Below are 13,978 nucleotides of genomic sequence, written 5' to 3' on the forward strand. Positions count from 1 at the left end.
CCGTACGTTACGTTAGATTAGATCTTCTTCTGCGTAACTTTTTACGCCTTTCTTATTTATTAGCTTTACTTTGTTCATTTTAATTATGACGAAAATCACGTTTGATTTCTCCCTATTGTTTTAAGAAAATGCAGATTGAAAAACAATAGGGTTATTTAGCGTCAGCCCCCACAAGTTTCGATCATTTGCGCTGCGCACTCACAAGTTTCGACCATATGCGCCGCGCACCCATTGCCGTTAAAATAGCTGTTATTTGTTACGGTGGAGGGGTAAAAATAGAAACAAATGAAGAAATATTTTAAAATCTTGTACTTTGAAGATCCGAATACGAGCTGTCATTTCAACCTCTGTGACTTCACTCTTCCTTCATCATGGCAGTGAGCTTGCTTATACAAGATGCTCAAGTAGTGGAAATTGGAGGGAAATCGAAGACGAAGAAGAGCAAATGGCGAGAAAAGCATCCATCGTCACCCACGACAGTCATATATATTAAGGAGATAAAGTTATTACATTGTGTTATTCAGAAAATGCACTGAGGAAACAGATGTTTGAGAGCTGAACCAATCACACGTTCTTGAAGAAGCTTAAGTGAGTGAGAATACTTCTTTATTTAATTTTTGGTAGCTATATTGATCTGCATTTCGATTCCAGTAATTATGTTTTGTGATTTGAATCTATAGAGTTATGATTATAGATTTGATTGTATTATAGATGGTTATGGCTCAATTCTGTTGCTATTGGATATTTGGTTTGTTGGTCATTGATTATAGCTTATTTGGAGAGTGTTGAGATGGTTGTTGATAGTTTGTTAGGCCGATGTGTGTAATCGATGAAATTAACAAGGGTTTATTTGTTTAATGGTCTGGGTAAATGCTATGATTTAATGAATTGTGTGTGCTATAGGTTTTAAGTTTTTATGTTGATTGAGATTTATATTTATTTCATGAAAAAAAATCTCTGCATTATAAAGTAGGTACTGTCATTACAGGAATAATGGATGGAGATGATGATACCACTATATTTGTAACTTACAAGGATAAGACACATAACCTTGGTATTGTTGATCGAGACAAATTCAGTAGGGTGTCTGTGATCAACAAAAGTTATGGTGAGAGTGTATGGAAGGAAGATGTTGTTTGATGAGAGGTTTAATATGAGTATTTGGCAGCCGTGGGACTGTAAGAAAGCACATATTGACACTGATACAGACCTCATCTCGCAACTAAAAGAGCACAACCATCATCTAATATACTACATGCAATTATACCTTAATAAGATACCCCAAAACCATGACTCTACAGCAAAGAGAGTGTTATTTGAATCTTTTAAACCAAACTCATCTAGAGATCCAGACACCAACAATCCAGCAACCTTAAACCTCAATGATCCAATTCCATTACCCCTGCATGTGTCGACAAACCCAACTGAGTTTTCAAATGAAAAACTCTTGCCTGAATTAGAAGCTACAATTCCAATCATTGTCACCACCAATATCATGAAATCTTTGGTTGCATCCGATTCCATTCAATCTCAATCCAATTCACAAAAATCACCACTTCCTTCTATAACCAAGATTCAGAACAAAATTGATGCAAACTCTAACCTATTTGAAGATTTCATGAACACATACTTCAGGTCCCCTACACAAAACCAAACAACAATTCGAACACAGACCGAGGCAGTGACCCAAACCCAAACTAGTGACGCAGAGCATACAGATGAAGTCAGTGATAATAATGGTGACAATACTTCATGTTACACTCCAGAAAGTCCATCTCAGCAGCTCCCACAAAACTTTACCCAATCTCGAAACCTATCTCCTTTGTTGAATGATTGTCCATCCTCTCATGAAGAGACAAACAAAGCATCTGAAGCTGCCTTTACATCTCTTGACCAAAATGATATGGTTTCCTTCCTGCAAACTCAGAATCCTGAATCCCAACCTATTTTTGCTTCTAATCCTTTCAACAATTCATCTGACCATGGTAACATACTCAACTCCAAAGCAGCAGTGGGTGCTGAATATGACTTAGACGACAATGTTTTCAGTTTGATTGACAGTTTTGAAGATCCAGAGCATCCATTCGGTACTCCTAATGTCATTAAACCACCTACAAAGACTGTGTTGGAGTATGAAATGGCTTGTGTTGTTTCTGATGATAGTGATGGAGATTATATCCTATCTGATTATAAAAGTGGTGATGATGACTGTGGCCTTGTTTCTGATGATGAAGGTGATGGTGTTTTGGCTAAAATGGAGGCTGTTATTAGAGAGAACCTGTACATTCCAAGTTGGGATCCTGTGACTTTCAGAATATGGATGTATTTTCGAAATTTTAGAGAGCTTGCATGGGCAATCAGGCAGCATGCTGTTAAAAATAAATTTAAGGTGTATAGGCATAAGTTTGAAAGGGCTCGAATTACCGTTGGTTGTGCATACTACAAATGTCCATGGTTTCTACATGCTGGCAGGACCAGATTTGGTGGTGTTTACCTATTGAAGAGACTGCATAATGTGCACACATGTTCACGAGAGCTGGACAATCCTGAATGTACTGCTGAGTTTATAACTGTGAAGTATGAACAAACCTTTCTAGATCACCCAGACACAAAGGTTGATTTCATTATCGATGAGCTGTGAAGAATATATAGTTGTAAGGTTAATAGGTTCAAGGTGTATAGGGCAAAGAAAATGGCATTGCAAAGAGCAGGTGCAGATCATGAATCAAGCTACAGGCTGATCAGAAGTTATGCTCAGATAATACTAAATAAGATGCCACAAGCTCTGGCCTTAGTTAGTGTTATTCGGTTCCCAGGGGAGCAGTCTCAAACTCATTTTGATAGATTTATCCTCTCATTTCCAGCACTTAGAGATGGTTTCAAAGCTGGTTGTAGACCATTCATTGGGATTGATGGCTGCCACTTGAAGGGTCCATATAAGGGTGTAATGTTGTCAGCTGTAGCACTTGATGCTAACACTGGAATATTTCCAGTTGTTGTATGTGTTTGTAGTGTTGAAAGCACAAGTACTTGGACATGGTTTCTAGGTCATTTAAAAACATTTCTTGAAGATGCAAGGCAGTTAACCTTCATGTGTGACAGGCAGAAAGGAATCCATAATGCTTTGGCCCTTGAGTTCCCAAATGCTCATGTGAGGTTTTGTGCGAGACACATTCTTGCAAACTTGAAGACAAAGCATCCGCATACAAACTTCAAGGCTTATTTCTGGGCAGCTGCAAGGGCATGTAACAGCAGGGATTTTGATGTAGCAATGACTAATTTGAAGAATATAGATGAGGGTGTTTACGAGACACTAAGAAGGTTACCACCAAAATTATGGGCTAAACATGCTTTTGACAACAGTTGTAAGAGTGACCACTGCACAAATAATATGACAGAATCTTTTAATGCATGGCTTGGTGTTCAAAGAAAAGTCCCACTGTTGAATATGCTTGAATGGATGAGGAAGAAGCTAATGAAGAGGCTGGTGAACAGAAGGAAAAAAGCTGAGGCTTGGGAGTCTGAGATTCCAAAGAGGATTTATGATAGGATGATGAATAATCTGCAGATTGGAAGTCCAAACCCTGTAGCTCGAGCTAGTGAATGACTATATGAAGTAGACCACAACCACATGACTTATATAGTTGATCTACAGCACCATGTATGTGACTGTGGTCACTGGCAACTATGTGGCATCCCATGCATCCATGCAATGCCATGTATCTTTCATAGTAGAAAAGAGTTAGGACAATTCCTTAGCCCATTATTGAAGCAGGTGAGCTATTTGAGGACTTATGCTGGAATGATTCACCCCATTCCAGATAAATCTTCATGGCCAATTACACCAGGTGATGAGATTTATCCTCCATTAGTGAAAAGGCCTCCTGGGAGGCCAAAAATGAATAGGAGACGGGAAGCTGGTGAGGTTCCTCCAGAGAAGAAGCGATATAGGATGCAATGTAAGTGCTGTAAACAATTTGGCCATAACAAGAGAGGTTGTCCCATTAACCCCTTAAATGCAAACAAACGTACAAAACATTATAAGGTCAGTGCAGTTTCTGTGATTTTTACAGTTATCTTTGTGTAACGTTGAACCTTACTTTGTACATTTGTGCCTGCCCACAGACCAATCTAAAACAGTACATGACAAATACAGGATCAGCAGCTCGAGGTATGATTTTGTAACTACTCATGTTTATAGCTGTTAATATGCAATTGTTAACTCATTAGTCAATAATTCAAATGACCAAAAAAAAATATATCAAGTTTACAAGATAGGCTAGTGGGTCCACTGTCAAGTGCACTAGGCAGGGGGTCCACCACTGTTATTCACATGCAGCCATATGAGCATGTGAGGCCAACATTTGAGGTTCACGAGCCTAGAGAGATGCAGCTGCCACCACAAAAGACAAATGCATTTAGGAATCAAGAAGGGCCATCAGGTACCAAGAAAATGAATCATCAACAGATGGCAAATATTGAAGTTAATGCTCCGTGGTTGGGTGTACAAGGCAGGAAGATAATGGCAGTTGGTGGAATTAGTTTGAGGAAAAACCAGACTACTAAAAAAAAGAGTGAACTGAACAATATTGGCAAAGGGAAGGCACCAGCCTTCCCACCTGAGATGGTTAGGCATTGTTTTATCATTTTAAGATTTTGTGATTAATATCATCATTAGGTAATGAAAGCATCATGTTACTTACTCTGTATTCTATTACTTATCATAATGCAGTGATTGGTGAATGCATTGGAGACATTGGCAGCAGTAACAATACCAAGTAGTGGAGGTATATAAGCATTTTTTAACACCTTCCACAATGCCACAATGAACCAGCTGAAGCTTTTGTTTTTTATTGGGAAGAAAAATGCAATGGTTAGTTTATAGCTGAAATTCTGGAGTTGGTCCTTTTTGGATGTGTAATGTTAGTCTGCACATGGAGCTTAAATATAAACTAATGCTTAGGTTATGTTGCCAGGGGTTTGTGGCATTATGAAAGTTGTTGGCAAAGTATATATGTAGGACTTACATATAGGTAGACCAACATTGTTTTTTGTTTTTTGTTGGATACATTGTTGTGTAACCATACAGGTGATTAATACACCATTTCAGATGCTGCCAATATATATTACTCCATGATATATTTTATATTATTAACTACAATGAATATGAGCAACTGTTACACTTAATTTCTCTGCATTTTCTAAAGCTAAGCAACCATTCTGAAAACATTTTTCATAACTTACAGTAAATGATAGTTGTGAGAAATAATAAAATAACCATTGTGATGAATTGATACTTTTTCAGTTGATAAAGAAGGATTTCAATTGTCACAGTCCTCTGATCAAGGTCAGCCATTGTCAATTTCATAATATTGTTGTCACTGGTGTCAATACCTTGCTCTTCAAACGGGTTCATTTGTCTTGTAAATTCTGCAATCTCCTCTCTAGATGGCGTCCACCATCTAAAGAAACCACATGCAGGATCATTAGGACAACTATAGTATAATCTGTTGGGATTTGACTTAGATTCCGATATTTTAATGGCTGCTCTGACTCTACAATAGCAAACTTTGTTGTGGAACTTGAAAATTCCTCCATTGATTAAATTCTTTTCTGAGTCGGGTTTTGATTTTGATGAACTTGAAGCACCCCCAGAGCAGCTAGACATTCTTCTACCAATGTATATGTTGACTAGGTTGTAAATTCAGTAGCTGGTGGTGCTTCAAGTGATACTTCTAGTAATGCTTCTGGTTATGCTTCTAGTTGGGCTTAATAATGACAACTTGAAGCTAAACAATGACTGCTGTTTGTAGTAATTTAAATATGGTGGGGTTTGATAGGCATGCTGAAGATGAAGAATTGTCATGTGCAATATTTATAGCTAGTGGAAGTGGCATGCCGTTATGTTACCGTTGCAAAGGAACTGTAAATCAAAGACTTGTTCTGCCTATATAGCCGTTACAATGCACAGCTGCAAATGCTTTACTATAATTAGATTGTTATTTAAGGACAATAATGCCATCCTAATAAATATGGGCAATTTCATCATTTTCCAAAATCACAAACGGTACAGTAACAGATAACAGTTATTTTAACAGCAATGGGTGCGCGGCGCACATGATCAAAACTTGTGGGTGCGCGGCGCAAATGGTCGAAACTTGTGGGGGCTGACGCTAAATAACCCAAAACAATATTGAGCGGGCCCTAATTAAGTTTAGAAACGGCAAATACTTAAATAAGTAAAAGAGTCGATCAATGCTCGTTTGCCCACTAATGGGGTTTGATCATATTGTAGCTTTTAAGATAATTATTACTAATTTTACTACAAAATTAATCAATTCTCATGAAAATTAATTAAATATTTAATAAAATTAATTTTTAAAAATATTGTAAATTTTAAAAATAATCGTACGTATTCAATAAATTTTATTATTAAATTGTTATTAGAATATAAATAACTAAATTGAATATGAAATTAAAAAAAATTTATTTACACTTATATATTTTTTTCATTGTATGTATATAGTAATTGATAACTAAAATAAACATTTTATATTTTTATTTTGTTATCTCAATATAACTAATAATAATAATTATCTCTTAAAAATTAATAATTTTATTTCTTAATTAATAAGAATAATTTAAAATTTTTATAATATATATGAAGATATATATAAAATTAGATTAAATATAAAACTAATTCTTGTTTTGAAAAAGTGGTCATTTCCTATTTTTTAAAATCCTATACTGAAGATTCAAGTAATTTTACGAAAATTATTTCTAAAAAGATTTATTAAATATCAAAATTAACTTTTCATTTTTCACAATTATTTTTTATCCCCCTAAAAACAATGCCAAACAGTGTACAAGTCATTTTTCGTTATGAGATAAAAGAGTACATACATGTCAACTATCACTGGTAACCGTATTCATGGGCACAGATTCATTACATCATGCGCCAAGTACTTGCCAAAACAACTGAAGGGTCATTCAAAACATAATACACATTAAAAAAATATAACAATTTACAAAAGAAAACTCAGTAATTAAAAAGAATCACAAATTCACAATGCAGAACACAAATACACGATTACACATACTGTCCCTTGAATATTCTTTTCTCCACCTCTTCTATGAACATAAAACCGGTAGGAGATCAGGTTGTCAACATATCAGGAAGACTCATGGAATGAACACCAATGATTTTACCACCGGCATCAGGGAATTGCTCATAACCTGGTAAGGGGCTCACTGTCCCATCAGCATCTACTTGCAGAGGATATCTGAGGAGGTGGCCCTGCAATGGTGTGAACTCCGTGGCTGTGAATCTACCCCAGTTTTCTCCAGCAATCTGATTTACCTTCCTTATACAGTCTAAACTTTCTGGTTCCTCAAAGCAATTATCTAGCATGCCAAGATGCTCTGACCAAAGTGACTTCCTATACCCATATATCTGCAGAATTATAGTTACAGACCATAAAAGATGTTTCAAGACCGACATTCATAGGGCACTTACAATATTATACTTGCTAGGCATATAGATGGGGAAAAAATGTTTAATTATCAGACATTTCATTTCAAAATGTAACTTCCTAAATCACATATAGCAAGGTTCAAGAAACTTGATGGAAGCAAACCTGGATTGTTATTTCTGAATAGGATTCTTTTCTAATCTAAGCTTCTACATGAGCAGCTTGTGATTGATAATTAATAGAAAAGAATATTATTATAAAACAGGTCTTGACCATGCATATACAATAATGAACCCATGTAAGTCAACTTCCTTTATTACAGAAGAAAGAAAACAAAGAAAACAAGATCATCTACAAACCTGACCATGTGGATGTTTCTGCTTCCTAGCCCATGTGTGATGCGGCTGATAAGAACCCATAGCTATCTCAGTGTCTTTGGAACCAGCCATGGATCTTTGGTTAATGTTGGCAGATCCCATGATCACATATTCATCATCTACTATCATCCCCTTGGCATGCACATATATCATGAAGCGCTGATTTTTCTGTGAATCAGAGACCTGAAAGTAAACTGGAATTAGTCAAAACTTATAACAACTTTTGTTTTTTCATAAACTTTCTTGAGAGAACTCATATTTGATATTAAAAGTTGTAAATCTCTACTCCCAAGAGAAACTACAGTTTCTTTTTTCTTTTTTTCCCCAAAAGTACTACATTGATCTACAGGTATTTACAATAACAAACCTACCGACACATCCTAGATTAGAAACCTCCAAGTACATGTAGCACTACACACAGTTATAAGCAAGGGCCCAGAAAACTATTGGCAAAGATGTGAATATGACAACATTTTTGTGAGCCTTCAATCCTCATGAAGAAATTGGAGAAACTTATTCCAAGCATCTGATGAAAATTGCCACAATTAATCCAGAATCTTCTTTCTTGCTTTAATACTAAACCAAGGAAAATGCATATAAGCCAATGCTTAATATAGACAGGAAATTTCGTGGTTAACTTGTTGGTCGTTATCCCTCGACGACAGAAATTAAGTAATTAGATTAGACTTCTTTCGGTTGTATATTTGACATCCTTTGGGCTTTGTTAACATGCTAACAACAGAAATAGTGGGTCTACATAAAAAACTAATAGAGATGTCAGAGGAGAAAGATCACGGATCAGAGTAACACAAGTTCTGATTTGATTTAGACAAAATTTTACATAAAATAATTGGCAAACTAATTTCATTATTAATCAACTAAGCTACCATGAAATTTAGTCATAATTATAGCCAACTATTATGTTTAAATCCTAGCAAGAACAGTTGATCGTTAACATGCTTACGAAAAGAACAAAAGGAATTTTCCTCTTAGGTAAACACCTTATCACCATTATTGGCCAATACATCCTTAGGAGCTTCTTCCCGTTTTCCGAGACAATAAAAACTGAGGTAATCTTGAGGATGTGCGTCCACTTGCATTTCCCTCAGTTCCTGTGCAACAACACTATACATCATCTGCATCGTCTGGCTCTGCAAAATCCAAATATATAATGTCAGAGCAAACATATTTCCACAGTCATAACAAATTTACCCCAAAAGAGCTAAAAACCCCCCATTATCGTTCAAAAGATGAGGCAAATGGGGGGACACATTGATGATTTTTTCTTGTTCTTTCTTTGGAATCTTCTTAATAGAAAATGGGGATAAATTGATGGTTTCACATTGAAGATTGCCATTCTAAGTAGGGGTAAATTGAAGTTTAACCTCAGAGTACTGACAGAAAATATCAGTAACATTTTAAGACAAAACTAATTTGAACCTAATTCCCACGCGAAAAGTTAACAATAAACTCAAAATTATTACTGCAGAGGATAAACCCGGTTAGTAGCATTTCAATTTAGTATCTAGAAATGATATCATACTTCTCATTGTGAAACAGTATAACAACAGTGAAGTTGGAATTAAACCATGTACAAGTTCCCCAAGATGTAACCACATAATACCAATCAAAAGTCCAACAGAAATAACCATCCATGAAAGAAGAATCGTATTAAATCTGCAGTGATTAAGGATGGAAACAAACTATTACTCTCAACTATAATTACCAAGAACCAGAAATCATAGCACAGCAACATTATTAGTAGTCTATTTAAAATTTGTATTCCGCCTCTTCCTTTTTTTCTTTTTATAAGTCATTCAGTTAGTTTATACATATAAAAATTGATGTTCCAAATTTATGAAGATTGGAAGGTATATAACAAAAAAAACCTGCCAAAACAGAATTTCTTGGACGGTGTTAGTTTTGGGATCACCCTCAGGCCACATAGGTATGATGACATACACTGCAAATCTCTCATTAGCTCTAATTTTACTAGCAATCTTTAAAGCCAACTCCATCGGGATAAGATTATCAGCTCCTGCTCAGACAAAACCAAAGTAACTTCAGAAACTCAGGGAAATTAATACTATAAACAGTCACCATTCATTTGATACCAAATATAAACTGAAACAAGGTACAAATATATGAAGGCAACTATTTTGTAGTCAACAGGTCAAGATAAAGCAGAAGCACATCAATTGCCCAAAATTGCAGTAAAAATCAAAAGAGACTATTTACAATGCTTTGAAAAATATGTGAAGACTGCAAGTGCATGGCACCAATAAAGGAGCTACAACAAAATAAATTGTACTTGATATTCCCCAATCCGGAGGGGAAGGGAGGAGAGAAACATAACCCTAAGCTGTGCTAGCAACCACTAATGCTTAGTCCAGCGGAATTCTATTATCAGTTCCAGAACAGACATTTTAAAGAGCTAACCTACAATTCTGCAATCAAATACTTCATATGCATTTGCTTCTTGCTGTAATAAACCTTTGGTTGCAGAAATTAGAAAAAAGAAGTAACAAACAAAAGCAATTAACTCTGTGATGTGATTAAAATTGTGACTTTAACCTGCATTTTTATACGATGGCCATGCATAAGATGATCCAAGAAAATACTGATTTTCAATATATATAAAATGCTGAGCAGATCTGATTGCTTGGATATAAGCTGTTTGAATGCTCTTATCTATCACCACATCTTTTGCACAGATAAGGCTCTGCAAGAGAAGAATGTCATTTAGAACTGGATAATAAACTAAGTTGTGAATTAGAAACACAAGTACAGATCAAAATCTTGAAGCACCATTGTCTTAGGCCCAAATGCAAGTGATTTTCTATCTAAGAATTCAAAGAAGGAAAGTAGTTCACATATAAACCTGGTCATCAATGTCCTCAATAGATTTTGGAAATCCTTTCACTGATCCTGAGTCTATGGACCGGAAAATCTGTGACCCAAAAGAGAGAGAGAGAGACAGAGATAGACCTTACTAAGAATTAGTGAAATAAAAATACAAAACCAAATAATTTTTTGATTAATTTATGATTTGCACCATATGACCTGAACATGCCAGTTTTCAGGATCATCCTCCTTTGAAACACGTACTACATTATCATCCCTTGGAACTATTGTTGTTCCATTCGTTTTAAGAGATAGCTCAGGACTTAGTATCCACGAGATGCGCCCTATCTTAATCAGATAATCATCACGCCAATGAGAGACCCTTTTGAACTTGAAAGTTAACTCTGTCAACTTGGTTGCTTTTCTCCAACGCTGCTCAAAGTTGATAAGAACATCATATGCAGCAGGCCCATCTAATCTGCAATGCAAATCATGCCATGGTTCCCTTGGAGCCTTGGTTCCAATCTGATACACAATCACGGAAAGAGAAAGTGTAAAGACAAATAAAGGAATAACATTCCAAAAGTCTAATGCTATGTGGTAATAAAAATGCGAAGTCCGATAGAAATTTATATTTTGGTCAGCCACTCACAGGATATGTAGGATTATGAAAATCATCCTTGAAGACAGTGTCGAGATCACGAAATAGACGGTGCTCAGGAGTATCATAGCGACCATCGCAAAGGTCAATACCTCCTATAAATGCTGTAATCTTTCGATTATTACCAGATGCCTGTGTGTCTACAAGAACACATTTTTGATGGTGGGTAAAGATTGTTCCAACAATCTGGGAAAACCCACCACACAAACAAATAAGGAAGAAGAAAACTTATCAAAAACAAGCAATAAACAAAGTTTAGAGACTTAAAAAAAAAAAACAATCATTTGTAAAATGTAACTAAAACTACGTAACTATCAATTGACACTAATCAGAAATAATGGAGTTGTCGAAATACAAACACAGCACATTACCGAACTGTGAAATAAAATATACCTGTTGTTTGAAGTAGCTAAGCTTGCTACTAGCATAACGAGGTGCCAAAACACAATTGACAGATGAATGCTTGAAAAATTTCTTTGTTTCTTCATCATGTGTGGCCATCACTCCTGCCTGCACCACCCAATCCCACCTCATATTATTGCTCCAAACACATAAGTAATTAGCGGTTTAAAAGAAAAAATTCAATGACTTGGCAAATGTTTGTATGCTTAATTGTCAAAAAACAACAAGCAAGTGCTGGTTCAACACCCACTTTTACTGGGCGGCTAAAGCTTACTTACTAGTTATCCACTTGTACTTGACAGCTTAGTGATTCAATTTCACAGCAGTCTTCTAATCTACAAAATCTCAATTCCAAACATAGCCCTAGCCAATCAAACAAGTAACAAAGACACCACTAACACACCCAAAAATCAAATCAAATCAAATCAAATAAAAGAAAGCAGTTGCATAGAATATTAGTCCATATGATGCCTAATATTCTTAATTTAATTGGATAATGAACAAACAAATAAGCATTACAATTAAATTAATGCCAGTCCACATTACTAGTATTTTAATAATAATCTTTGGTTGATTTGTTCTTAACTTAGAAAATGACATAATAAATAAGTAGCAAACAAACTTAATCAAAATCCTCACCGTTTTGACGCCAAGCTTGTCATGCGAGGTCTTATCGTCCCAAATCAACAACAAAACTCGAACACCTTCCTCCGATTTATACTTAAGCAACTCACCGAGAGTCAAGTCGCCACCACGCGGCAACGGTCTTGTCGGCTCTCTAATAAGCTTAATCTTATGAAAAACAGACCAGCCAACGATATAGATCAAATGGTGAGCCTCGGATATGGCGTGACAAATATCTTCCCAACAAGTCCCCGGCTTATAAAGCTTCCCATCGTCCAAAGGAATCTCAGGCAAAATTCCCTCAGTCACGTGAGCATCCTGGTAGAGCCTCACGTGAGAGCCTTTCCTCAAGGGAAAATACGTGTTCCTCACTCCCTTCTGCTCGGGATCGCCGGCAATGCCGTGGCGGTACAGCGGATTTTTGTCACAGGGGGTGAACTTAAGCTCGAGTTGTATAGATGCACCAGGCTTAGGTGGACTACCGGAAGGGGCAATGATGTCGTACCATCTCGAGATGAACTCGCCGGTCGCGATGGTGTCAGCAGGGATTGCGGCGGTGCCGATTATTTGGGCGCCGAAGACGTCGTCATCTTTGACCTGAATCTCGAGGTTGACAAGGGGATGCGCTAAGGGAATGATGAAGTGCTCGTTCCAGACAGGCTCTTGGGAATTTTTAAGGACACGTGTACGGGCGACGGTGGCTTGAGGGACCACGACGGTGACGTAAGGGTCACTGGTGATGATCTTACTCTTGCGGATGATTTTGCTGGTGTGCCGGACTCCGTCATCGTCCTGAAAGGTCTCGTGCGTCGGGGCGGGAGTTTTGCAAGCGTCACAGGCTGTGAAACAACGTCGGAGGTGTTCGGACATCATGTCCATGTTAGGTAACCGCCGGGCTCGAATGATTTTCAAGTCCAGGTCACCGTGAAGGTAGATGACCTTTTCTTTATCGGAATCGTCTCCGGCCGCCATGTACCGTAAGCGGATCAAGGATCGATTAGAAGCTTCAAATGTGCAAAAAATAATGACAATAGAGAAAGAAATCAATAATAGAATGGAATGATTAGCAGATAAGATAGACAAAAACGACGTGCAGTGAGGCGTTGTAGTCTGTTGAGTGTTGGGTAAGATGTGGCTTTAGCTTTACTTGTAGTTGAGAGTCAAGGCCTCGTGGCGCGAGACGGGGGACCTTATTGACTGTCGTAGGGTGTAACAGCAATATTTTTTTTTTTTTCAAAATTTTTGTATATTAAATTATTGACCTAAAAATGCCAGGTTCTCGATTTTGATTTGGATGACGATGAAGAAGAGAAAATTTTTACAACGGCGGATAAGGACAACGTGGGCCACAAGGATCAAGGATGAAGTGGGTGACTCGTGACGCAGTGCTCTATCGGTAAACAGAGGAAACCGCGAGGGACAGAATTTGTCGATCTGCATCGTGAAAAAGGTTAAAGTAAAAAATGTAAACTCCTCTTTTTTTTTTTAATTTTTTTAATTAATTGGGAGTAAAAAGTCTAAATAAACCAGCGGTTTGCAAAAGCAAAACTCGCCCTCCTTGTCCTTTTTTTTTTCTCCGCATAGGTAAATTGCCGTGT

At 36.8% G+C, this 13,978-nt stretch overlaps 1 protein-coding gene across 3 annotated transcripts; it reads right to left on the reverse strand.

Annotated features, from left to right (window-relative positions):
- Positions 1–6,979: 6,979 nt before the first annotated feature.
- LOC18035947 (phospholipase D delta) lies at positions 6,980–13,794 on the reverse strand. 3 transcript variants are annotated; one of them, XM_006425292.2, is made up of 10 exons: positions 12,396–13,793; positions 11,748–11,864; positions 11,346–11,540; positions 10,913–11,218; positions 10,731–10,799; positions 10,424–10,571; positions 9,739–9,887; positions 8,851–9,000; positions 7,832–8,032; positions 6,980–7,453 (listed from the first exon to the last, which is right to left on the reverse strand). In XM_006425292.2, exons 1-10 carry the CDS (start codon positions 13,350–13,352, stop codon positions 7,157–7,159), a joined length of 2,589 nt encoding a protein of 862 aa, XP_006425355.1. In that variant the 5' UTR covers positions 13,353–13,793; the 3' UTR covers positions 6,980–7,156. The 3 variants fall into 3 exon arrangements, with proteins under 3 accessions (XP_006425355.1, XP_024037135.1, XP_024037136.1); XM_024181367.1 differs by having other exon boundaries at positions 7,307–7,439; positions 12,396–13,794; XM_024181368.1 differs by lacking the exon at positions 6,980–7,453 and having other exon boundaries at positions 7,939–8,032; positions 8,859–9,000; positions 12,396–13,794.
- Positions 13,795–13,978: the final 184 nt, after the last annotated feature.

This window comes from Citrus clementina, unplaced genomic scaffold (genome assembly GCF_000493195.1).
Source record: "Citrus clementina cultivar Clemenules unplaced genomic scaffold, Citrus_clementina_v1.0 scaffold_7, whole genome shotgun sequence".
NCBI classification, from domain to species: domain Eukaryota; kingdom Viridiplantae; phylum Streptophyta; class Magnoliopsida; order Sapindales; family Rutaceae; genus Citrus; species Citrus x clementina.

Excerpts from the sequence above, each read along its gene's own strand:
- LOC18035947 (XM_006425292.2), bottom strand. The coding sequence starts at position 13,352 with ATGGCGGCCGGAGACGATTCCGATAAAGAAAAGGTCATCTACCTTCAC. Across the intron at positions 11,219-11,345 it reads TTCATAATCCTACATATCCT|ATTGGAACCAAGGCTCCAAG; the intron begins GTGAGTGGCTGA and ends ATTGTGTATCAG. Across the intron at positions 9,001-9,738 it reads AAGAAATTCTGTTTTGGCAG|AGCCAGACGATGCAGATGAT; the intron begins GTTTTTTTTGTT and ends TGGATTTTGCAG.